This window comes from Ruditapes philippinarum, unplaced genomic scaffold (genome assembly GCF_026571515.1).
Source record: "Ruditapes philippinarum isolate M1 unplaced genomic scaffold, ASM2657151v2 ctg5365_1_1_1_1, whole genome shotgun sequence".
Classification (NCBI taxonomy): Eukaryota; Metazoa; Mollusca; class Bivalvia; order Venerida; family Veneridae; genus Ruditapes; species Ruditapes philippinarum.
Genome location: NW_026856631.1, coordinates 39322 through 64447, shown reverse-complemented (window position 1 = coordinate 64447; position 25126 = coordinate 39322). Strand labels below are relative to the sequence as shown.

General features: G+C 32.9%; 3 protein-coding genes across 7 annotated transcripts in view; all 3 read left to right on the top strand.

Annotated features, from left to right (window-relative positions):
• Positions 1–1672: 1672 nt before the first annotated feature.
• LOC132747168 (zinc finger protein 271-like) lies at positions 1673–7843 on the top strand. Of its 3 annotated transcripts, none has more exons than XM_060736494.1 (3): positions 1673–1807; positions 4609–5931; positions 7676–7843. In XM_060736494.1, exon 2 carries the CDS (start codon positions 4756–4758, stop codon positions 5806–5808), a length of 1053 nt encoding a protein of 350 aa, XP_060592477.1. In that variant the 5' UTR covers positions 1673–1807; positions 4609–4755; the 3' UTR covers positions 5809–5931; positions 7676–7843. The 3 variants fall into 3 exon arrangements, with proteins under 3 accessions (XP_060592477.1, XP_060592478.1, XP_060592476.1); XM_060736495.1 differs by having other exon boundaries at positions 1691–1783; XM_060736493.1 differs by lacking the exon at positions 1673–1807 and adding an exon at positions 3472–3897.
• A 124-nt stretch (positions 7844–7967) lies between these two features.
• On the top strand, positions 7968–9231 carry LOC132747169 (gastrula zinc finger protein XlCGF57.1-like). The gene has a single exon (XM_060736496.1). The coding sequence runs from the start codon at positions 8096–8098 to the stop codon at positions 8798–8800; it is 705 nt and encodes a 234-aa protein (XP_060592479.1). The 5' UTR covers positions 7968–8095; the 3' UTR covers positions 8801–9231.
• Positions 9232–15744: 6513 nt separating this feature from the next.
• The window catches only part of LOC132747167 (glycoprotein-N-acetylgalactosamine 3-beta-galactosyltransferase 1-like), a 28905-nt gene continuing 19523 nt past the window's right edge, over positions 15745–25126 (top strand). Inside the window, exon 1 of one of the 3 annotated variants that reach the window (XM_060736490.1) lies at positions 15745–15901. Coding sequence is in view for 1 of the 3 variants with exons in the window: in XM_060736489.1 (XP_060592472.1) it covers positions 21373–21379 (7 nt within the window). In the remaining 2 variants the exon portion in view is untranslated. Of the gene's footprint in view, positions 15902–21195; positions 21380–22766; positions 22814–25126 lie in introns of those variants that run through there. The other 2 variants (XM_060736489.1, XM_060736491.1) reach the window with 2 other exon arrangements.

Genomic DNA, 25126 nt, shown 5'->3' with positions numbered 1-25126 from the left:
AAAGATAATAATTTTTTAGGTATAATTGTAATTAACTTTGTTAATCAAATAGTTTTTGCACTTTGTCAACTGTCTTATTAATCAAGGATTTGTCTTTTATAGTTACACATTGAAAAAAATAGCATTTATCTCAATAGTTAAAAAAGAGATCGATAGATCTATAATGGATTATTAATTAAGGATTTAAGTGTCTTAAGTGTGCCATCCATCAATCAATCAATATTCTACAATTTTTAAAAATTCCTTTAATTCTTTAATAAAACTGTAATAAAAAAAGGCCGAAACGTCTCGCGGAAAAGGGCCGAAACGTTTCGCAAAGGAGTCGATTTGGTTTTGGGCCGAAACGTCCTGTTTACGAAGAGATCACTGCGTTTGACAGAATTACGGACATTTCGGATCATGGACGTTTCGGACCAGACACTTAATTTCGGGCCATATTTTTTGGTCATTTCGGACCAGATTTTGGGACATTTCGGATCATGTGATGGTCATTTCGGACCATGATGGGTCACTTCGGACCAGAACATATATTCCTTTTTATATGTAATTGTTTGTTATTTCAGGATGTATTTACAATATTTTCTAAAAATAAATGCAACAAATATTTGACATTTTATATTTTATGACATTCAAATGTATACAGTTATGACCTGTCCGACGAGATTTTCACTTTTTCTGACAAGCTTATATTACCATTGTTTTGACTATCCATGTAAAATATTTCTATCATAATTCATTTATGTATTTAGTTTAATCATATTTTATTGCTAATATATACATGTAAATATACAGAGAAACAAATTGATTTCGAAATAACAAATAGCAAAAGGGTTGGGCCCAAGTTCTTACAACATTAGCGATCGGCCCTCCCCATGAAAAAATATATTAATTAACATTGATGGCATTTATATGAGAAAGTGTGACATGTATACATATAAAGCGAACAAAGAAAAAAAATAAAGACAGATTAACATAAAAAATTAAAACAATGTAAGAAATAAGTAAGACAGAAAAAATGTATATTTATGTATTTATATAATAACGACAAGGTTAAGGATCCAGCATTTAGCATAATCCGTCATTCGGAGTAAACGTCCATCATAAATGTGATTGTCATTTTTTGTGGTACCAGGTTATTAATACAATCGGCCGATTTATGTATTTCTATACGCTGGATATGTTTTAATATTGAAAAAAAAACAACCAACAAATAAACAAACAAAATAAAACAATAATAGCCATGGAAGTTGATCATATCATAATAAATTGTCTGCAAACGTGTGTCATTAAAACATTGCTAGTTTGTTTTTTAATTTTTTTCATTTATAGTGCAAAACATATAAAATCTAAATAGGGATAAGTGTAAGATCTTCCCATGGTGTCTCATATATATATATAGTTCTAAAGTTACACTTTAGTTTATAGAATAATTGATGCATAATAATATATAAAATGATATTTATTCTGGTCCGAAATGTCCGAAACAATGGTCCGAAGTGTCTAACACATGATCCCAAATGTCCAACACATGGTCCGAAATGTCCAACGCATGGTCCGAAATGTCCAAAAATCTGGTCCGAAATGGCCCTAAATATGGTCCGAAGTGTCCCAAAATCTGGTCCGAAATGTCTGGTCCGAAACGTCCATGGTCCGAATTGTCCTATTACCGTTTGACAGCCGCATCATCTCGGTCCTTAATAACCAAGGTGTTTCGATTAATCTCTCAAATTTCTTTTTAAGGAAAAACATATCCAACGTTGGAATCTTTTTAAACCTATTCAAGGTCTGACATCCAAGAATTATTTTGGTAGGCCTACATCTAGTTATTTCAAGTTAACTAACCTGTTAAGCTGTTTGATTTAGTTATACTGATTCTGTAATTCGCCCCTTTGACAATTCGACCCATTTACGATTCGAGAGTGACATTGGAGCACCACACTAAATACCGTATTCCGGTATATACCGGAAAAGGCGCTTGAATGATAAAATGCTAAAATTTTGCCTATTTACCCAACGGAATGAACTTCAACATGTCTGATTCATTTTTTCACACCGATTTATGCATGATGATAAATGTAAAAATCGGCAAAAAAACGATATTTGTCTATTTTGTGATCATGATTTCTGCAAGCGTCTAGAGCCATGATTTAAATATTTTTCTTTTTGTTTATGTCATGTATTTAGTCCAATATATTGAACGTTACAGGCTTGTTATAGTTTTTGTCGGTCAAGCCTGACGTCTAATAGTTATTGCTCAAAAACGCATAGCATCATAAAAAATTCAAAAAATGTCTATTGTTCTACCTTTCAAGCTTTGCTTTGCCCAGAAGCAAAAATATCTCAAAGCGACGTCATATTTATAGGACTAGTCATGTATTATGCTAAATAAACAAAAAAGTTTAAAAGAAATATCTTTATTATATACTTTTAAATGAAATATTGATGAAATAAAATGCGTATTTTCATTTTCCGTATTTTCACTGTAAAAATTTATTTTTCACTGCAGTGAAACATATTTTCCGTATTTTCACTGGTGTCTTGCCTGACTACTTTCTTTTAAATTCTGCCAGTACTCAAAATTTAAGGGAAATTCTTGCAAATTTTAATGTCCTGAAAGAGAAAATGTATATATATAATAAACAGAAAATTCAAGATTTTTCTATAAAAACATGATTTATTTTCATCTTGTGGCATCTAAAACATTTAAAAGATTAAATTTATAAATGATAATACTAGATTATACCGTATTTATCCACCCGTTTTAAAAACAGGTCATATTATTGTTTCCCCCCTGGCGGCAGATGGGCGGGCAGTATCCGATTTTTGTCTGGAGCATATCTCCTACACCCATACCATACTGGTTGGAGAGATAACTCCGACGCATAGATAACCCTGACACTTAGTTAAAAAATTTTATTTATCTTTTTTTGTCAACAAACAAGCACATGGTCACCTATTAATAAAGGAGAAGCACAGACTGTGATGAGATTTTTAAATTTTGTAAACTTTTAAATGTGTTTATGTTGACCACAATTTTTCTTACAAAAACGGTCACAAAATGTTCTTTTTACTTATATAATCTTCTAGACAGTAGTTAGAATTGCCTTGAACACAGGGTACTGACATGGGAAAATTTCTTTAAAAAATTGTTAAATTATCAATTAGGCATAAAGCAAATAAAATGTAAAAACGATTGATTTATACTACTTTTCAAGCTAGTTTTTACTTTGAAATTAAAATATCTACTTTATCTACTGTCCAGGGTTAAAAATATCATGTTTCGGATACCTTATTCAGGACCTTAAGAAAGTACCAGTTTCCATTTCAATAAAAGAAATTTGCATGTGATTATAAATGTTTGAACCGAACTTTGTTTAGGTGGGTAAAAATTAAAAATATACACAAAAATAAAAAAGTTATTTTAAAAAAATAGTGATTTAGTGTCGAAGTTATCACTCCAACCAGTATAGGAATTTTTATGAAACTTCATAGAAATGTTAACCACTATGAGAAGCCGTGTCATGCACATGAACCAGGCCTCTAGGTCAAACGTCTAGGTCACAGTTAAGCATCTTTGAAAAACGCTTGTTCGGAGCAAAACTTCTTCATGCATAGAGGAAATTCTTGGCAGGAATGTTCACTATTGTGAGGCAGAGTGGCACATTGCAAAATTTAGGTCCCTGCCGCCAAGGTCAAGGTCACACATAGGGGTCAGAGTTCAGATAAAAATATGAAAATGTGTATTCGGACCATTAAGTCTATAGTATATGTAAGGTTAAATTATGGAATTTTCACGAAATTTGCTATAAAACTAACTGCAACTAAGTTTTGGAAATTAATGAATGGATTATTTTCATACTTGGATGAAACAAGCTTTTGGACAAGAACTTCTTAAAGGTTGAACTGACATTGACATTGAGCTTTAAAATTAAAATGACCTTGACCATCAAGGTCATATTATTGTATTTTTGTTAAATTGTAATAATTTTGTTATTTATGAAATTATGTACAGATTTGATTTATACCCAGTGTAAGAAATTCGAATTTGAATCCACTAGGCTGGTCGGACTACCAGATTGGAATATTCACTAGCCCAAAAGACATTCCACTAGCACGATTCATTTGTTCAAAACAGTTGTTTATATTGCCTCTGAAAATACCGTGAGCAGCCTGGTCGGGCATGTTACTGTGAAAAGTTGGTAGCCCATGGAGTAATTTAGTAGTCAGGTGCTATTGGAATGCTAATTTCGAACACTGTATACCTAGACAAAACAGAACTTGAGACCAAACATACTTATTGAATGATTAAGATATTACCTTGAGTTTTAAATGACCTTGACCATCAAATGGTTGAAATTTGGTTATAAATATTTTCTTAACTTTTTCGTTTATTTATGGAAATGATTTATACTTGGTCAAGACAACAAGTGTGACTATACAGACCTATTAAAATTTAAATTAGGAAAAAATGTTTTTCCTTTAATTTTTTTCAAACATTTGTTTAAACTGTTTATTTGCTTGCTTGTAGAAAAAGTAAAAAATGTTGAGCATTCTCCTCGCAAATTAAATTTAATATGTAAAATTTGTTATCATTTTATTCTATTTCAGAGGTGTTTATATGTAACAAAGTAAACCTATTGGAACAGGGACGGCACAGATGTTCAAGAGACTCTTATAAAGGACTTTTTCTAGTTTTAATATACAAGAATATTGAACAGACTAAAGCAATAATGCTAGTGATAAGATTTATTAAGAATGATTTCTTGTTCAAAAACGACAATACACACTGGGGAGAAGGAACATAGATGTGATATCTGCGATAAAACATTTTCTAAAGCATGTCATCTAACTGCACATATGACAATACACACAGGAGAGAAAAACTTCTCCTGCGAAATCTGCAATAAATCGTTTGCCCGAAAAAGTGACTTAATTAGACATGAGCAAATACATACAGGAGTTAAGAACTATAGTTGCGAAATATGCAATAAATCGATTGCCCGAAAAAGTGACTTAATTAGACATGAGCAAATACATACAGGAGTTAAGAACTATAGTTGCGAAATATGCAATAAATCGTTTGCCCGAAAAAGTGACTTAATTAGACATGAGCAAATACATACAGGAGTTAAGAACTATAGTTGCGAAATATGCAATAAATCGTTTTCCCGAAAAAGTTATTTAATTAGACATGAGCAAATACATACAGGAGTTAAGAATTTTAGTTGCGAAATCTGCAATATATCGATTGCCCGAAAAAGTGACTTAATTAGACATGAGCAAATACATACAGGAGTTAAGAACCATAGTTGCGTAATTTGTAAGAAATCGTTTTCCCGAAAAAGTGACTTAATTAGACATGTGCAGGTACATACAGGAGTTAAGAACTGTAGTTGCGAAATCTGCAATAAATCATTTTCCCAGAAAAGCAGTCTTCTGAGTCACATGACAGTTCATACAGGAGAGAATATCTCGAAGTGCGAAATCTGTGATAAAGCATTTTCTACAAGAAGTAATCTAAAGCAACATATGGCAATACATACTGGAGAAAAGAACTATTATTGCAATATCTGTAATAAAGCATTTACTCAACATTATTATATTAAGAAACATATGTTATTACATACAGGTGAGAAGAACTTTAAATGTGGAATCTGTGATAAAACATTTTCACATAAAGCAAGTGTTACAACACACATGAGAATTCATACAGGAGAGAAGAAGTTTGAATGCGGAATTTGTGATAAAACATTTTCATATGAAAGCAGTGTTACGACTCACATGAGAGTTCATACAGGAGAGGATTAAGAGATATTGTTGCGAAAATCTGCAATAAAGAATTCTCTTATAAACTTTCCTTTTAAATACACATGACAAACCATGCGGGACAGCTGAGGGTTGGAATGATTCACCAATTGTTTGATATTTATGGTATAAAATGTTCTCTTAATCTGTTTAATATATACAATGTATGTATCTTTAAGAACAGTAATTGGTCATTTGAAACCATTTATTTGTTTGCTTTTAGATAAAGTAAAATAGTAGAGCGTTGCACCCTCTTGGCAGTTGCTCTTGTAAATAACTTGATTCATCAAAACTGACATAATTATTATTACCCATCCTAGTTTTTGTTGTTTAGGGATGAGTTTTTAGTCCCCTACCGTTTTACCGGAGGGGACTTTAGGTTTACCCTCTGGCCGTCTGTCAGTCCGCCCACAAAACTGGATCCCCCTTTAACGCAAAAAGTGCTGAAAATATGTTTATGAAACTTGATATATAGATAGATGGCAGTATGAAGATTATGAACGTCTTTTTCTTTTCTTCCTTTGTTGAAAATTATGGTTGCTATGGCAACAAATAGACTGAAAATATGGCAAATTTAACACATAAATTGGATCTAGTGATAATGCAAAAAGTACTGAAAATATTTTTATGAAACTTGAAATATGGGTAGAAAGCAGTCTGGAGATTATGAAAAAAATTGGTTGCCATGACAACAAATAGGCTTAAAACATGGCAAATATAACAATATTTGTGATTAGTCAAGAAGAGCTGAACATTTTTATGAAACTTAAAATATGGATAGATGGTAGAATGGAAATTATACACATCATTTTAATCTTGACTATAGGGAGTATATTAAGAGCTGTCATACTTAACAAACGTCGGCAATCTCGTCAAGATTTCTGATTCTAGTTTATAGGCTTTTTCACTATAAGTTCTTTATTTCTTAAGGTATTTATTTCAAACTTCAAATATAAGTTTCTGGTCATTAACCCCATCATATGTGACAAGGTTTACAACTCGAGCACAAAAATTATCAGAATTGCCTCCTTGAACTTAGAACTTTCATGAATTTTTTTTTTTAATAACTTCTTTATTTCTTAATGTATCTTCTTCAAACTTCACATATATGTTTCTTATTATCACTCAAATCCTTTGTGAGAATGTTCTATACTCTAGCAAGACTATTTCCAGAATTATGTCCCCCTTGAACTTTCGAGAAATTGGTATATTTTACTCCAACTACTTCATTACTTATAGGATTTACTTCAAACTCCAACCTCATAATAATATGACAAGGTTCATAAATCTAGCATCCATATTTCCAGAATTATCTCCTCCTTAAACTTTGATTTTTTCTTATTGATTCTCTTAACTTTCTTTTACTTCAAATTCAAAATAAACATTCATTATGAACAGCTTCATTACTATTTATTCTTTGTTACCACTCACATCATATATATGGTGTCTTGTATCTTTATTTCAAGAGTTATCTCCTCTTTAAGAATTTTGCTTTTAAAAATGTTATATTTTGGTAACAGGGATGTTTAAAAAATTAACTTAAGAGTGCCCTTCAGTCCGTCTGTCTGTCTGTTCTTAAAAACAGTTTCCTTTGATCACTTTCAACAAATTTACTTAAAATAGAGAAAAATTGAAACATTAGTGAATGGCCAATGGCCCTTCAGAATGTTGCTTGGGTAAACCGGTAGGGGACTTATGGATTGCTTGCAATGATAACTACTATTACTATGATAATTGCTTGTTTTCTTTATAAAGTCATGTAAAGTCAAAAAGTCTAGTTTAACTTTTTACCACACTGTAAAAAAACAGTGCTTGACAAATACAAAATGTACACTGAAAAATAGTGTTACAATAGTTTATTCTATTTCAGAAATATTTACAAGTTTGCAATAAAGGAGAAGGCTTAGAAAAAGATACGAGGCCTGCAAACAGATACAATGTAAGAAATCTACTTACGGAGGAAATTAATGTGATATTATCTAAAAATAATAAAATAATAAAAGCAGTATTTTAAAAACATAAAAAAAACAAAGAAAAACCCATAAAGAATTGATGAGGGCAGATTAATTATTCTGGGTGCAGCATCTGCAAAATAAGGCATGCTTCTCTTAAAAATATACTATAATATTAGACAGATTAGGTAGAGAAATTGTGAATCGGGGATATTTTTATTTTCCGAAAGAAACCGATTTAACAGGCATTTGAAAATACATACAGGAGAGAAAAACTAAAATGTCAAATAATGGTGTATATGAAAGATGACAAAATGATAATTTGATGTTATACGTACATGTATTATTTCTGTAATGAGATGATGTATCAGTGCACCGTCTGCGGGAAATTGCTGTCAGCAGAATACAAGCTGAAAAGACATATGACCATACACACTGGTGAAAAGAGTTTTACATGTCAAATTTGCAATCAAGTGTTTTCTCAGAAAGGCAATCTGAAAAGACACATGGCTGTCCATACGGGCGATAAAAATTATAGTTGTGAAATCTGTGACAAATCGTTTGCCGATAGAAGCAGCGTATACAGGCATTTGAAAATACATACTGGTGAGAAAAGCTATACTTGTAATCTTTGTGACTATGAATGCTCTCGAAAGGATTCTTTGAAATCACACTTGGGAACCCACTACAACGAGAAAGTGCATCCATGCAGTATTTGCGGTGAAGTATTTCATATGGTAAACGATGTGAAGAAGCATATGATTGTACACAGTGGTGAGAAAAAATTCCAATGCCAACTATGTGATAAATCATTCACTCAAAAAACTGGTCTCCAGTATCACATTGCAATACATACAGGAGAGAAGAGGTATAGATGTGAGGTGTGCAGTAAAGAATTTTATGCGAGAGGTACTCTAACTAACCACATGAAAGTACATACTGGTCGAGTGAGGAACTACAGTTGTAGAAGCTGTGGTAATTCTTATACTGCAAAAAGCACTCTTCTGAAACACATGACAAAACATACCGGAAACAAGAGCTGAATGTGTATAATTATGATAGTATAACAAAAAACAAAAACCCACTCAGACAATATTTACTAGATATCATAATGGTTTTAAGGAGTTTCTAAGCAGCACATCTTTATCAAAAAACTTAAGTTTACAATCAAATCATGAAAGACATTTTTTATAGTATTATAAATTTTTGTACAAATATTTTATAATGTAGGTGTGAATGTGTTTGTAGTATGTTAAATGTGTCATAATTTTTCTTTTTATATCACAACCATACAACCCTTTTACTGTAAAATCATTATTATTCGTGGGGCACGAATTTTCTTGGTTTTCATGCATGCCCACAAATATAAATGAATTTGCAGTACTTAGGCAGTGACAGAAATGTCTGTTTAATTTTGACAACTTATTACTAAAAAATATTTGCAATTACTGTATATGTCAATATTTATAATACTTTTTCATTGGATAATCATGAAGTTTATATAGTTTTCTGTCAATTTTCATAGAAATCTCGCTTTTTTCTCAAAAAAAAGGAAGTTTGGTGTATTATTAATTCATTTTAAAGATTCCTGACCATATTCCTGACCATATATATTGTTTGTTTTGCATGTAAGATTGAAATATATTTCTATGAGTGAACACCAAATGCAATATTTTCATGAGTGGCGAAGAATATGTAAAATATGAACTGCAAATATTTGTGCATATTATATGTAATCATTAAAATAATTATATATCATGAATGAAATACATTTCAATCTTATATGTAAAACAAATAAATTTCGTTTTTATATCATGCTTTTTAAGTGATTTTAGATATTTTTGACTGAATTTGCCATGTAACGTAGCGCATTCTCCTTGGTGACGTCACCAGATCATGACGTCACATCATTAATTTTGTAGCATATTTAACATGATATATTATAACATTGACTTCCTTTTCCTAAAGAAGCAGCATTTACGTAAGACGGCATTTATTTCTGCCTGTTATTCCATTTATTTATGATTTTCTTTTCATCTGCATTCAAATATAGTCCGGCTACTGTGAAAATTATATTTTATAAATTTCACTAGTCGTTTATCAGAATATTATCATCTGATATATTCCAGTAATACGCTGGAAAGCATGAAATATGAACGGGTGTTTGCAATATCACCCTCGCCTAGCAAGTGAATATATTAGGCTGGTTTCTTTTGAGAGACGTAAAGGTCAGCAACCACAATGTTCATGTGCCATTTTTGATATTTGATCATGTACAACAACGCTAAGGTTTTTAATTTTTATAATTTGCGAGTTAAATTAACGGTAGTTATCTTAGAATTACCCTTAAAAAGCCGGGTATCACACAGATTTAAAGTTGCTACCTGTAAAGAAGGCGCCAGCTCAAACCGAAAGCGATGTATACATATCCCTTTGTATAATATTGATAGTTCATATAGGTCTAATGATATTTTGCTGTATTTCTTGTAATGTGATTTGCATTTACATACATATTATGGACGTTTTCAGGACTTTTCATCTACACATACAGGCAGAATTAAAACTGTTTAATAGAATTTCTTTAAATTTGACATCTTGTTAGAATATGATGACAGAAATATTTTGATTGAAAAAAAGTTGGGTGTCACTGACTTCTGTTTATTTGTTCATTATTTTATACATATAGTCTATTAGAACTGTCATAATATGTATTTTACATGAAATAAAATATACTATTTTATTGTCTTTAAAACATTGAAAACAAGTTGAAAGAAAATAATAACTTTCGTATAAAATAGTTAACTCTATAATAATATTGAAGCAATCAATGCATGATCAGGTTTTTTTAAAAATTAATCTGGAGAAAATAATTGAATAGCGGCATTAGAATCCTTTTACTTATTTGTTTTATTTTTTTTTTATTTTATCTTTAGATTTGTTTCACAATACAAAACATTTATGCACATACATACAATATATTGAGATATACATTGAAAGAGAAACAAGAGAGTTCTTTTAAGATTGTATCATCTTTTAGAAAGAAAGTAATTCAATGGTGTAATTTTACCAATTATGTAAAACGTTATTAATGCCAGATCTATTTTTATGACATTAGGAAAAGATTCCTTTACAATATTATAGAACTTCTTTGACTTATAGGTTAATATTGAAAACTTATTTTATCAACGCAAGGGAAACAACTCCTACTATTTTAATATTGATGTTCAATTAAGAGTTATACATCTTCTCGTGAATACTTAAAAGAAAAATTTTAAAAGATCAGAAGTTTATAAAAAGTGTTCAAGAGATAAAGATGCAGTAAAGGCAGTGGGTGCAGTACCAAGTAGATCAAGATTAATTAAATAAATGATCTTAAAACATTAGTCTCGACAAGGCAGCAATGAAACATATTTGCCCTATAAATTGTCAAACTGTAAAACCCTATTTTTAGAATCTCAAAAGATGAGCGACATTGAACGCTTGGAGAATCGTTTAATTTAGAACAATCCGATATTGAGCCGTCCGGTTAGCTCAATAGGTAGAGCATTGGACTGTGAAACGGGCGCAGGTCACTATCGTTGTGATTGATCAATAAATCGATCCTTTCTACGGTCATTCGTACTGTACCTCTGTTCTGGCATGTACAGAAGTTTCAATTCCTTGCGAAAGTGAAGGCAACTGCCTGATAGCCTGTCCAGGAACGATGCGGTGGTTGAAGTGTGCTCTGGTGAATTCATTGTGGCTTTCTGTAGTGGTCGGGAGTGAAACTACGAACATCTACTCCACCAACAATCCGATATTACAATGTTTATGAATTATGAATAAAATATGAAAACCATTTTAAAAATAAAATTTTCTATATTTTGATGTTTGCTACATACGTAGATTAGAACGTATCTCTGACCTCCGGTGATCAAAACTGTGACAGGATGCAGGCTTTATTTTATTGGAATTTAATGTTGTTAAACTGGTTGTGACTAATTAGAGAGGCTGTTCGTAATGCTTGACCAATGGCCTGAAACAACATGATTTGCATGAGAGCAGCTGCGGAGTAATAGGTAAAGAATGTGTTATTAGTAGAGAAGAAATTTGTTAATAATTTATAACAGGAGAAAATCATGAATGAACGGAATATGTAAAAGTAAGCGTGTACATTTGTTTGTAGACAGTCAATGTATTATTGAGTCATCCCGTTAGCTCAATAGGTATGGCGTTGAACTGTTTGATCGGGCGACCTGGGTTCGATTCCTGGACGGTGCAGGTCACTTTCGTTGTCTGATTGCTCATGAAATCCTTTCTACGGTCATTTCCACTGTACCTCTGCTCTGGATGTACAGAAGTTTTTACAGTTCCTTGCGACAAGTACTGGTAAACTGTTTGACAGCCTGTCCATAAGCTATGCGGTGGCTGAACACACCCCCCCCCCCCCCCCCATTTTTTAATAACTGAGTTAAAGCGTATACCGTTACCGTTTGTGATTTTATGAATTTTATTAGATTTACATTCTGATGATTTACACCCTCATTGAATAGTAAAAAACGCTAAAACGTGTCGTAACTTAGCGCAAGAACACGCCCGTTTAACTCACAACGAGTGAAAAATGTCCATCGGTTAAAGTGTTGTGAGCAACTTCCGTTCCTCGTTGTGAGCACCCATCTTTGACGTGTGACACGATAAACAAGGTGAGTTTTTCATAATTTTTGAAGAATACAGACATTTATATAAAAATATCGGAATGCAGTTATAGCTAGCGATGTGTTTTCCGAGTATGCACATGTAAAGATATTGCCTGTTGGTGGACAATTTGATGGAAATACCGTGCGACGCAGTCACTCGGGGTAGCAGGAAAACTGGAGGCAACGTCTCTTTGGACCTAATTTAACATTGAAAACGTCGATTCTGGTGACGTTTTGTGCATTCTAACCTAAAACAGATGCCCACAAGTCTTCAGCGTATATTATTATCTGAAGGTCTTCATAGAAACGAAGATATACCCTTTTTTGCTTTAATCCTCGTTGTGAGTACCATAACCTCGTTGTGAGCAAGACAAGCGCAGTGCGTGTATGGTTTAAATATGTAATTCAGATGATGAAAATATAATTTTCAATCTACCACAGCAATTTAAACGTTTTTGCACAGCAGCGTTTCTTTGCAAGACGTTTTGCATACTCTAAAGGGAGGCACATTAGTTTTGAACTGTCCGTCTGTCAGTCCGTCAATCTGTCCGAAAACTAAACATTGGCCAAAATTTCCTTATTAGTAAACGGATTTGATTCATATTTGAACACAACATCTCTTAGCACAAGAACTTCCTACGGACCTGTATTTTTTTACCTTGGCCCCTGAATGGCCTTTACCTTGAAGGTCAAATTGTCCAAAAACATTTGTGATTTACCATAATGTCCTGGCATAATGTTTAGGCACAACACATCTTTGGACAGGGCCTTTCAGCTATCCTATATTCTTTTGACCTTGACCCCTGAATTACCTTCACCTTGAAGGTCAAATTGTCCAAAAACTTAAGAATTGGTCATAACTTCCTTATTAGCATACAGATTCTACTCATATTTTGAAACAACACCCCTTTAGGCAAGGCCTTCAAACTGATCTGAATTTTTTATTTTACCTTGTACCCTGAATGACCTTCTAGAACATCCAAAAACTTTAACATTGGTCATAACTTCTTTATAAGTAAGTGGAATTAGTTCACATTGGTCATAACTTCTTTATAAGTAGGTGAAATGAGTTCATATTTGGACATAATGCCCCTTTGGACAAGACCTTCCAACTGACCTATATTTATTTCACCTTGACCTTGAATGAACTTCACATTGAAGATCTAATTGTCCAAAAACAAATAATCTATCTGGTCCATAAATCAAAGGACAAAGCACCACTTCAGGGCCATTGTCAACTTACCGTGATAGTTCTTGTTTTACATAACTTGGTCAGTCTTCAGCTCAGGATAAACACATGTATATGTGTGTATCACACAGATTGTGAAATTGTTGAAATATTCATAAACTCCCCGTGATGTTCACTCGTACCACACTAGTGTATACGAAATAAAATAGCTGATTTACCTCCACTGATTAGTTCTTCTGTTAATCTGATGACTTCTGAATATGAAGAATAATTTTCAAAAAAGAAAAAGAAGAACTATTGCAAAGAAAAACTATTGTACATAAACGTTTTGATTGCTTTTGGTAGATTGAAAATTGTATTCTTGCCATTTGAATTACATATTAAAACCAGACAAGCACTGCGCTTGTCTTGCTCACAACGAGGTTATGGTGCTCACAACGAGGATTAAAGCAAAAAAGGGTATATCTTCGTTTCTATGAAGACTTTCAGATAATAATTTACGCTGAAGACTTTTGGGCATCAGTTTTATGTTAGAATGCACAAAACTTCACAAGAATCGACGTTTTCAATGTTAAATTTGGTCCGGAGAGAAGTCGTCTCCAGTTTTCCAGCTACCCCGAGTGACTGCGTCGCACGGTATTTCCATCAAATTGTCCACCAACAGGCAATATCTTTACATGTGCATACGCGGAAAACACATCGCTAGCTAACTGCATTTCGATATTTTTACATTAATGTCTGTAATCTTCAAAAATTATGAAAAACTCACCTTGTTTATCGTGTCACACGTCAAAGATGGGTGCTCACAACGAGGAACGGAAGTTGCTCACAACATTTTAACCGATGGACATTTTTCACTCGTTGTGAGTTAAACGGGCGTGAAGAAACACACTGGCAGTTACAAAAGTTATCAGAGTAACTCTAGGACATCTTCAGAGTTATCAGAAGAACTCTACGACTTTTGAAAAATCGGGCATCAAATTTGTTAGCCGAGGCTTTAAGTTTTCAAATTTCCATGGCAAAAATATCACAAAAGAACAGGTCAATATGTACGAATGAGCAAATTGTTTGGATAAAATTATTTAAGACTACCAGATTTTAAACAAAAGGCGATGAAAAATGGACTAGAAAGTGTTTTTTTTTTCGACACAAAATACAATATGTAAGACAAGCTTAATCATAAAAGATTAATTTAGCACCTCAAACTCTCTTTTTTAAAGATGAAAGTTACCATTTTTGACGAAATCCGTTACGTTTTCCAGGAACTCTGTGACAGTTATCCTAGGAACTCCGTGTAACAGTTCCTCCCCCGTGAGTTTGGGCTGGCAAATAATCATCTACAAGTAATCAAGCAAACAACGCAATTGATCGAGATTAACTCAGATATTCTAAAATTAAATACGACATACCATCATGTATATCAGATATCTCATCACGCCATGTGTTGTTGCGAATCACATTGACAATAGAATATTAAGTTATTGTCTATTGTTCGCATTCATAACCATGGTGATGACGGAAACCGTCGGTGTTTTCCGTTGTATAAGATAATTGAATTTTACCACAAATAATATAAGAGATGCAGATCTACATAATAATATTTATGTTTACCACAAAAAGCAACTATTAACTTTCAGTATCTGGCCTCAGTAATGCAGACGATAATTTGTTCGTGAAAGTCAAACTGCTTACACGGTTTATACATGTTCAATCATCTGTGTTATTTGGCAAGATGTGAAGATATCCAACAGTCGCGCTTTAATAATGCGATTTTAAAGAAAGTTTCTCGCTGGCACCGCCCCTGATTTTACTTTTACATACCAAATGCACTTGGCAACAAGATTCAGTCTTGAATAATATTGTAAATACAGTTTGTAATTTGATAACGGAGTTAGATGAACTAATGTAAACACAGTCGTTTCCACGGCAACGGATTTTTAACAGATCTGTTTGACTAGACCATTATACAAATATGTTACTACAATTATAAATACTGTATTTAATAGATATTTAAAGGAAGATTTTGAAATATAATAGTTGAAACGCATTTGAAATGTACACTTTTTAAGGATTGGTTGAATTAACACGATTTTTATTCAGCGCATACTTTTATATGTTTACATTATAGAACGGATACTAACTATATATATACACGGCACTTCAGATCACTTTATAAATTGTGCGCTTGAAAAATGTTCAATTGGAAATAATGGATAGTGCATCTTTAAACCATATATACATATTTTAACGGATTAAACTAGGACATTTTATTAAAACAGGTAAGATTTCTTTCGCACTCGATCAATCACAGACGCACAAAAATATAACACGTGCCCAACACGTATGTTTAACTGATTAAACACACGTGTACTATATGTGGCAGTAAATAAATTTGTACATGCATGTGTTAGTGGGTACATGTATAACAGTGTAAGAATTTTATATGCATTAATATGCAAATATTGGTGAAGACACTAATGAATATTTATTTATTTTAATTATTCATTTACTAATGATTTTATCTGCTCGTAGTGGCGTAGCGGAAGTAAGGAAGGAAGGGGAGTGTGTGTTTGGGTTTGTTTACCCTCGCCACCGGAAATAGACCATATGGGCGAGCAGAAAGGAAGGGGGAAATGGTTTGGCTGGGTTATAATGCTGGATCTGCCATAAATTAGCATTTAGCCTTCCGCCGGCACAGACCAGTACAGACCTAGTCAAAAAAATTTTAGTAACCGTTTTATACACACTTTGACAACTGCTAGTGCAGACCAGTCGGTACATCCTTGCCGTCTTTAATCATGGTCGGCACTGTTGGCTATTGCTGTCAATACATACATGTATGTCTTTTGAATTTTAATCTAAATACATGTATCATTAACGGTTGAAAGATTGACTAGATCATTTAAGATTATTAAGCATAGTCGAGGTTAATTATTAAATTAATATGTTAAGCGTGTCTTTTTTCCGGTTTAATCTTAAATTATGACATGAAGTTGAAAAATGAGTTACACATGTAATTTTCTAATGTCGTTAAAGTAGGACACTTCGATAAAGCAATCTTGTGTGACGTATTTACATAGTAATAATACTGAAGTGAAGTAAGGGGATAATGTATGATAACACGCGAGAATTTTGATATGTTTAAAGGCCCACTATGCCTCAGGAATGCTGTTTTTAATTTTTATTTCTCAAAAGCTTTTTTTTTTGGTGTACTTTTATAGACACGAACACCACCATGACTCATTTGTCATTGCGAATTATCAGTACTCTACATTTGTTATGTGATGTTACTTCATCACTAAGATAAAAATCGGTTAAAGACAGACACGTACATTTGGTTCTTTATTTTCTTTTACTTTATCACGAACTGGAAGGTAAATTTGACATTTTAAAACATCCATTGAATTGGAGTTAAGATAACATAATCCAGCTTTACATCCTAGACAGGAGATACTTGACTTTTCACATTTAGGTTTTAACCTTTTATGTACTTGTACTTACGTATGTGCACACATGGATTAAAATGTACAGTTAAATTTTCCCCATTACATAGAATGGCTCAGAAAGTTCAGAAACGGAAAGTAAAACAAAATACATATAACTATACTATAATCAAAATTTGACACCATGGTCAACATCCCCTCAACAACTTCTTTGTATCACTCTCCCTCGTCATTCTATACAAACAACTAAAAGTAGCGGAATGGCATGGCAAGGTACCGATTGTGAAAATTAAACAACAATTAGAAGACAATTAACATATCTGTTGAAAATCATTCTTATCTCTTGGTTTTATTCGTGTGTAAATAACTACCTTAAACTATATATATGTGTATATACTACTCGTATATGGTTTTATGTGTTTTTCCGCTTACCGAGCCACGTGGGTTAGGCCATACCCCTCGATCAGAGTCAGATCTTCGAATAGGGCTTCGGAAGTTTCCGTGATTAAGGTAGTTCACTTCGATTAGTTCCAAATTCGCTTACTGTTACCGACTTCAGTCAATGACGCTGAATGACGTCATGTGAGACGGACAACAAACTCGCCTATACCTCACCGCTGTTGATTCGAATCCCGTCAGGGACTTCGGATTCTTTCATGTGTGGTATAGAAGCTATACAGAAAGCATACTCTACTACGGTGCCTGCTCATGCCGAAAATAATTTCATAAAGGGTCGCCTGAGACTTTCCTCCACCAGTTAAGCTTGAATTTAACTTTGTGATCTTAACAGTATCTTTATGACTTTAAGTCCAACAAAACAAACAAACAAAAGTAGGTCCTCTAGGGCCAGAAAAACTGAAGCCAATCCATGTAAACAAGGATAGGAAATGAAGCAGACAAGCAATTACCTTAACAGTATCGACTCGCCTTCTTACCCGGCCCATCCTCAATCAAATACCCTGCCTACCCCCACCCCTTCCCCCGATCCCGCTCATACACTCCAGTCCCCACCCAAAGATGCCAAATGTTTATGGAATGATCTAGCGTTGTTAGAGTAAACTCCCTAAATATGTAAAATGGTTAAATGGTCATATTAACGCAACTGGCAATTTACAATTTATATGTGCTGAATTTGCCGGAAAGCTCAGTAAGTTTGGTCACGAAAAGTCCAACACTCGGGGTCTAAAGTTCGGTCTTACTGTGTATTATACAAACTGTGTGTGCCATAAATTTAAGGTTAACCCAATCTACCGTTATCATCGCGCTAATATGGATGCTGCAACTAAAAGACAGTTTAAACTTTTTTTTTATAACAAACAGTTCAGTATATACAACACGCCTTAACTTTAACCGTTCCCAAGAGACGAGACAATGTTCCATATATATTATTGACAAACGTCAAAAAACAAACAAACCGAAAATCGCCGAGGAAACCGAACAAGAAATCGGATAGAGACAATTTTGTAACTATATGTATAATCCTTCCTTCTCAAGAAGAAATATTTGTGAGTGGCTGAAAAATGAGTATTCATTTAAACACCTTTAGACCCATTTACGCATTAGAACTTTTGTTACCTTAACAAACAGGTATTTAATATTGTATTGATTATAAATTGTAAGGTTACAATATCTGTTTCTCCAGTAATCAATATAATGTTATCTTTCCGGCATGACTTTTTTATGTTTCTTTTGTAAGCTTTGTTTGCTAGAGCAAAGAATTGTTTAATATGTAATTAAATGGTGTAGCATTCTTGTCAATATACGGTGAACCGCTGATATCTATATACGGAGTATTGTTAATGTTATACGGAGAACCGTTTATGTCATTATATTGTGAACCGTTCATATCCATTAATAGTATTATGGAATACTATTTATGTCATACGGAGAAGCGTTCATGTCATTATATACGGTGTACCTTTCATGTAAATATACGGTGAACCGTACATGTCATTATTCGGTGAACCATTCATATCTATTAAACAAAGTATTGTTATGTCATACGGTGAAGCGTTTTTGTCATTATACGGCGTACCATTCCTTTTATTTTACGATCGCTTAAATCCATTATACGAAGGATATTTTATGTCACACGGAGAAGTGTTCATGTCATTTATAGATACGTCGTACCTTTCTTGTAATCATACGGTGGACCGTTAATATCTATTATACGGAGTACGGTGAAGCGTGCATATCATTTTATGCGGCGTACCTTTCATGTAATCATACGGTGAACCGTTTATTTCCATAATACGGAGTATTGTTTATGTCATATGGAGAAGTGTCCATGTCAATATATTAGGTGTCCCTTACGTGTTATTATATTATTAGTCGTTTATGTCTTTTATACGGCTTATTGTTTATGTCATACGGAGAAGCTTGAAAGCGTTCATTTCATTATATACGGCGTACCTTTCATGTAATCATACATTGAACTGTTTATATCCGTTATAAAGAGTATTGTTTATGTCATACGGTGAAGCGTTCATGTCATTATATACGGTGTACCGTTAATATTATTATACGAATAATTCTTTTTTGTCATACGGAGGAGCATTTATGTCAGTATACGGTGTACCATTCATATCATTGTACGATAAATCGCTTATGTCCATTATACGGAGTGTTGTTTATGTCATTATATGATGTATCATTATACTTTGAACCGTTTTTTCATGGTAAATGTAACAGAGCTTTCGTGAAGATGAACCCAGAAATGCATTTAATCTTTATCTTAAAAATAGGGAAACATCTAAAAAAACTTTCACTTGTACATCTTTCTATTTGTAAATTAAAAGAAGTTAAGGGAACTAATTAAGGCATGCATTGAAACTTTTTCTATTAGATTTAGTTCCCTTTGTTGAGCTATTTCATGGTCTGTTAAATTACAACTTCATTTTCTGAAATATTAAATCTGTATTTTGAACTTGACTTGCATTTAAATATTAAGATGGTAATATATCCTCGGATCGAATCCAGGTGGCTAATCCACTTTGTATCGGCAGTGTAATCGGGATCTATTTCCAGACGCTAGCTTTTAAAAAAAAGTTAAAGAAATTTCTTGCAACAACAAAAAAAAAAAAAAAAAAAAAAAAAGGGAATTGTGTGAATAAAATATTATAATTTTCTCAACCTGTCCAGCAGCATGTTGACTTCTAATTTACAATGAACAGTAAATAAAAACAATAATTAAAAAAACAACACCTACAACAAAAAAGACTGGCTTAGGGTTTTCCTTTTACGAACAAACGTGTAACATACCGATGTTATCTTTTCATCCAATGTTTTTTTCATCAATTGCAATTGTCCTAAACAAATATTAGAAATGTTTAACCAGCTATAATTAACTGATTTATTAATCTATTTATAGTAATAGATTATTTTGCTTTAAAGTTGCACACCCACACTACTTAGAAAAATTGAAGATTTAGAAAAATATAGATTACGGTGTAAATGTTGGCCTTTTTAATGCCTGAATGTACTTATTCATAATTAGTCATATTTTTCTGCACCAATACTTATATACCACACCTGTGAACTAAGGCCACCCATGTGATATACACGTGGTTTTTATTTCGAGGTTATTTTTATTCCATTTTATCAAAAGAAAATTTACTCCATTTTATCCGAGTAAGGTTATCAAATGAGACTGTAATTTACAGGTTTAACTTTAATTTACAGGTTGTCATTTTCACAGGTTTGGCTGTAGAGAGCACAGAATATCATTGGCATATTTTTTCTGATATTTTTTTTTTATTTAGAGTGTGTTCGTAAATACCTTGTGCTGACTCAAGTTACCTTCATTCATACACTTGATAGTGTTGTATAGACATGTAGTTTTCAATGTTTTTTTTTATTTACAAGAAGATAGTTTGAAACTTGGGGTGCGCTCTGTTTATTAAAATGAATACGTTTTACCAAAATGGTGAACCCGGATGTAATGTATTTTCATTATTGTACACTTACGTTACCTGTCGCTTTACGTTGTAATAAATATTTTTTTTGTGATTTACCCGTTTAAACACATTTTTTAGATATAAATATTTTTATAAATACCCGGCTATGCACCGGGTGTATTCACTTCATCTAAATATAATGATTTCACAATCATGATCAACGGACGATAACGTTAAGCTTAAATTTATTCAGTAAAGCGGAAACTGTTAAAATGTTTTACACTTAAGGAAAATACAAATTTTGAGAGAGAAAAAAATAGTTATGTTGTGAAATTGTTTCCCGTTTGAAACGAATTTTATGGAAAAATCTAAAATAAACATGTAATTAATAAACTGTCAGGGTGTTAAACAATGTCTGGTAAGTATATAGTTTCTTTTATATTTTACGTTCAACGACGGTATGTAATGATCTCAGAGTAAATGGAATTGAATAACTCTTAATTAACATAATTTATAAACATTTTGTGACATGCCTAGATAATTGACTTTGTCGTTTTTCAGCGCCGCATATAATTATGACCAAATTGTTGAACTCAGTACTGTAGGGCTAGCTCTTACACTTTAGTTACATGATTAAGAATTTCTTCAGATGCCTCAATTGAAATAAAAATTTTGCATGGAACATGGGTTATCCCCGTGAGACCAAGCCCTACCCTCTTGGTGCCACCCCAAGGTTCCACCCCAGGAACCTCTATACTACCAAAATGTACTTCAAGCCACTTAAAATACATGTGAATACAAAATCAATCAATTCTAACGAAAAAAAAATATATTGCTGATACTAACTATGAAACATAACCTGTGGCATGGAATATCAACATATACAGAGTAGTGCCCGCACGAAATAGGCATACAAATAACCCTGAACCCACAAATGGACGTGGCACCCACGGTGTCCGTACTGTGAGTTCTGCAAGGTCAATAGTTTATAGGTCAAGATCGGCGCTATCCGTATTAAGGTATCAATTAAAGGTTTAGTTTATCATTGCAATTACCACACCAAATCTATTTTTAAATAAACGAGAAAGAATCACACACGCGACCCTAGTGGGAGTCAGTTATTTTCAGGTCAAGGTCAAATTATATGAAAGATACACTCGTACTCGTACTTAAAAAATCTAACAATATTAAGTTCGGTTCGAGCTTCATATTTACAAACATTCCCTTATTATCTGGGCTAGTCCGTGGAGCCGCTTCTCGATCAATGCATATAGCTGACTAAATAAGTGGATACGATTTGAATTTGACCACAGCATATTTATTCACAAAAGAGCACATGTCAATGTTTGTGGTTATTTAATCTATTGTTATTCTTCAATTAAAGGTCAGAATAGGGATCTATCAATACGTACGAAACGCATAGGGTCTATTTTTATCTCAAATGTTGGCAATCTGTACCAAGGGAGGTAATCACTGTAAAAGGAGTTTGAAAAGTTGACTCTTGTGACCTCCCCTGACAGTCCATGTCAACAGATGAAATTTAAATTTTATCGTCATACCGAATAACAGGATCATCCTAACATTAATCAATATTTTTGTACTTATTTTATGGGGCGTAAACATAAACGAACTTGCCCCGACCCTATACACTCAGAAAAACAAACAGATAAGATTTTATTTACATTATCCGATAAAGTGTCGTTAAAGTTTCCACCTTTTCATATCTTTGGACATTAAATTAAATATTTTAGCTATTTCTGGATCCGTCGATATTTGAATGAAAAGGATTTTAAGTTTATCTTTAACTTTAGTAAGGTCTTTCTGTGATATACGACACCCACGTAACGTGCAGGTAATTTTAAACTTAAAATGATGAATAGTTTCGGTCAATTATTAACTGGGGATTGAAAGAAAATTGTAAAAAAGTAATGAATAGAATAGTTTACACTGAAATGATTTGAAAAATAATGAAAAGTTCAGACTTATATTTCATAACATTTCAGTAAGAAGGCATAATATAGTTGGATGAATTAAAAAAAAGCAATAATTGGTTCTTTGGATACATTTTAGTTTGAAAAGTAATTAATAGATTTTTACAGGAATATACGTAACATGATTTCAGGATAAAAACAACTGTTTGTAAAGTAATGAATAGCTAGTAATTTAAGATAAAAAGCGACTTGCAGATGGAAATAAGTAATCATAAATAGCCACGAAGTCTACCGGCAAAATCAAAGTGTATTTTTTGTGATCAATTATTCATGATACCAAGTCTATTACAGGACTTTTTATTTATATCATCAATTACTTGTAATATTTGAAGTTTCATGAGAAGTTCGGGATCACCATTTGTATTCTAAGGTACCACTAACATATTAACATTTTAAGGTTCATTATTAGTTCGTCATTGCCAATTACATCTTCAGCTAATCGATTCACATTTTAAGGTACCTATTATACGCCCGTTTGAAAAACGGGACGTATTATGGGAACGCCCCTGGCGGGCGGGCAGTCGGGCGGGCGGCGTCCAATTTTGTCCGGAGCATATCTCCTACATGTATGGAGGGATTTTAATGAAACTTCATAGAAATGTTCACCACTATGAGGAGCAGTGTCGAGCACATGAACCAGGTCTCTAGGTCAAAGGTCAAGGTCACACTTAGAGCTCATTGAAAAATGCTTGTCCGGAGCAAAACTTCCACATGTATAGAGGGATTTCAATATTACTTGGCACAAATGTTCACCATTGTGAGGCGGAGTGTCGCGCGCAAAATTCAGGTCCTTGCGGCCAAGGTCAAGGTCACACATAGAGGTCAAAGTTCAGATAAAAATATGAAGATGTGTATATGGACCATTTAGTCATCATTTATTGAGGGATTGTAACACAAATGGTCATTATCAAGACTATGGCTGTGATACATATAATTTAGGTCAATATATACAAGGTCAAGGTCACTAAAGATGATGAAATATCCAGATTTTGTAAATAGAATTTAATCAAAGGGCGACAACAAAGTTATTACTTTGTTCATAAATGACTTACACAATTACTCCCCTTGATCTACTTTCACTTTCAATTCTAAAATTAGAATTTAATCAAAGGGCATAAAATAATCCTCTTTCTTGGACTTGAGTATGTTCTAAAGAATGTAACATTCATTTACACATGTTTCATTCATTGGTCAAGATTCTTAACTGTGATAACTATGGTGTTCTGTAGACTTGGTATTTGTTCATAAAGATCATACAGTAATTACCTTATCAAATGTAAATACTTTCCCATAGAAATTTAATTATATTTTAATTTTCAAGTAAATATCAGTTCAGCTCATTCAAAGATTAAGAATTGTAATGAAATGTATTTCCCTAGAATAAAATCTTAAATCAGAATTTTTTAGTTATTAAATTACAATTACATGTACTTTTTATCTTCCCTACTGATTTGTTTTAAGGTTCATTTAACAACACAGTGCCAAGGATAAAAACTTGCTTGCTAGATAACACTTATTCATAATGCCCCCATCTCCATCTAAAGCTTTCGTAAACGGGCGTATTTTGTGACTATGGCACCCTTGTTTTTTTATTTGCCTAGGACTTCCAATTACATTTTAAGAACTTATTGTGCGTGTAATTTCAGCGATGTAATATATTTCAAATTCACATTTAGCCACCTTGTATGAATACGTTATATAAATGTACAATATTAATGTTATTCTTGCCATATGAATCCCTAAAATATGAACAATAAATATATTTTAAATGAACTCCACTGAGGTTTAAAGGCCTTATAACTAAAAATTGAAAATGTATTAAGTGAAACACTTAAAATTGAAAACTTCGCAATGGATAACAAAGAAATATACTCAAAATTAGATTGAAAATCGATTTTTTGTGCGATTAGTACACGACGTAGCAATGCTTTTTCATTTTTTGGTCATTTTGCAAAATGATAACTCTGGAAAAATGGGGAGAGGGGATAAAGTCCGAGAAGTTCCTATTATCTGTAGAATGAAAACATATGATAATTATTATATTGACGTTACGTGGTTGCATCTCAATGATGACTATAAAGTTACCATAGAAGTATCTGATTACTCATTGATACTCTTGTAGATAAGAACAGTAAATATTTATATTTCTGTCACAGATTGCATAGAGCAGTATT

Bases quoted from the DNA above. Each gene is read 5' to 3' on its own strand.
- LOC132747168 (XM_060736494.1), top strand. From the start codon at position 4,756: ATGATTTCTTGTTCAAAAACGACAATACACACTGGGGAGAAGGAACAT.
- LOC132747169 (XM_060736496.1), top strand. From the start codon at position 8,096: ATGTATTATTTCTGTAATGAGATGATGTATCAGTGCACCGTCTGCGGG.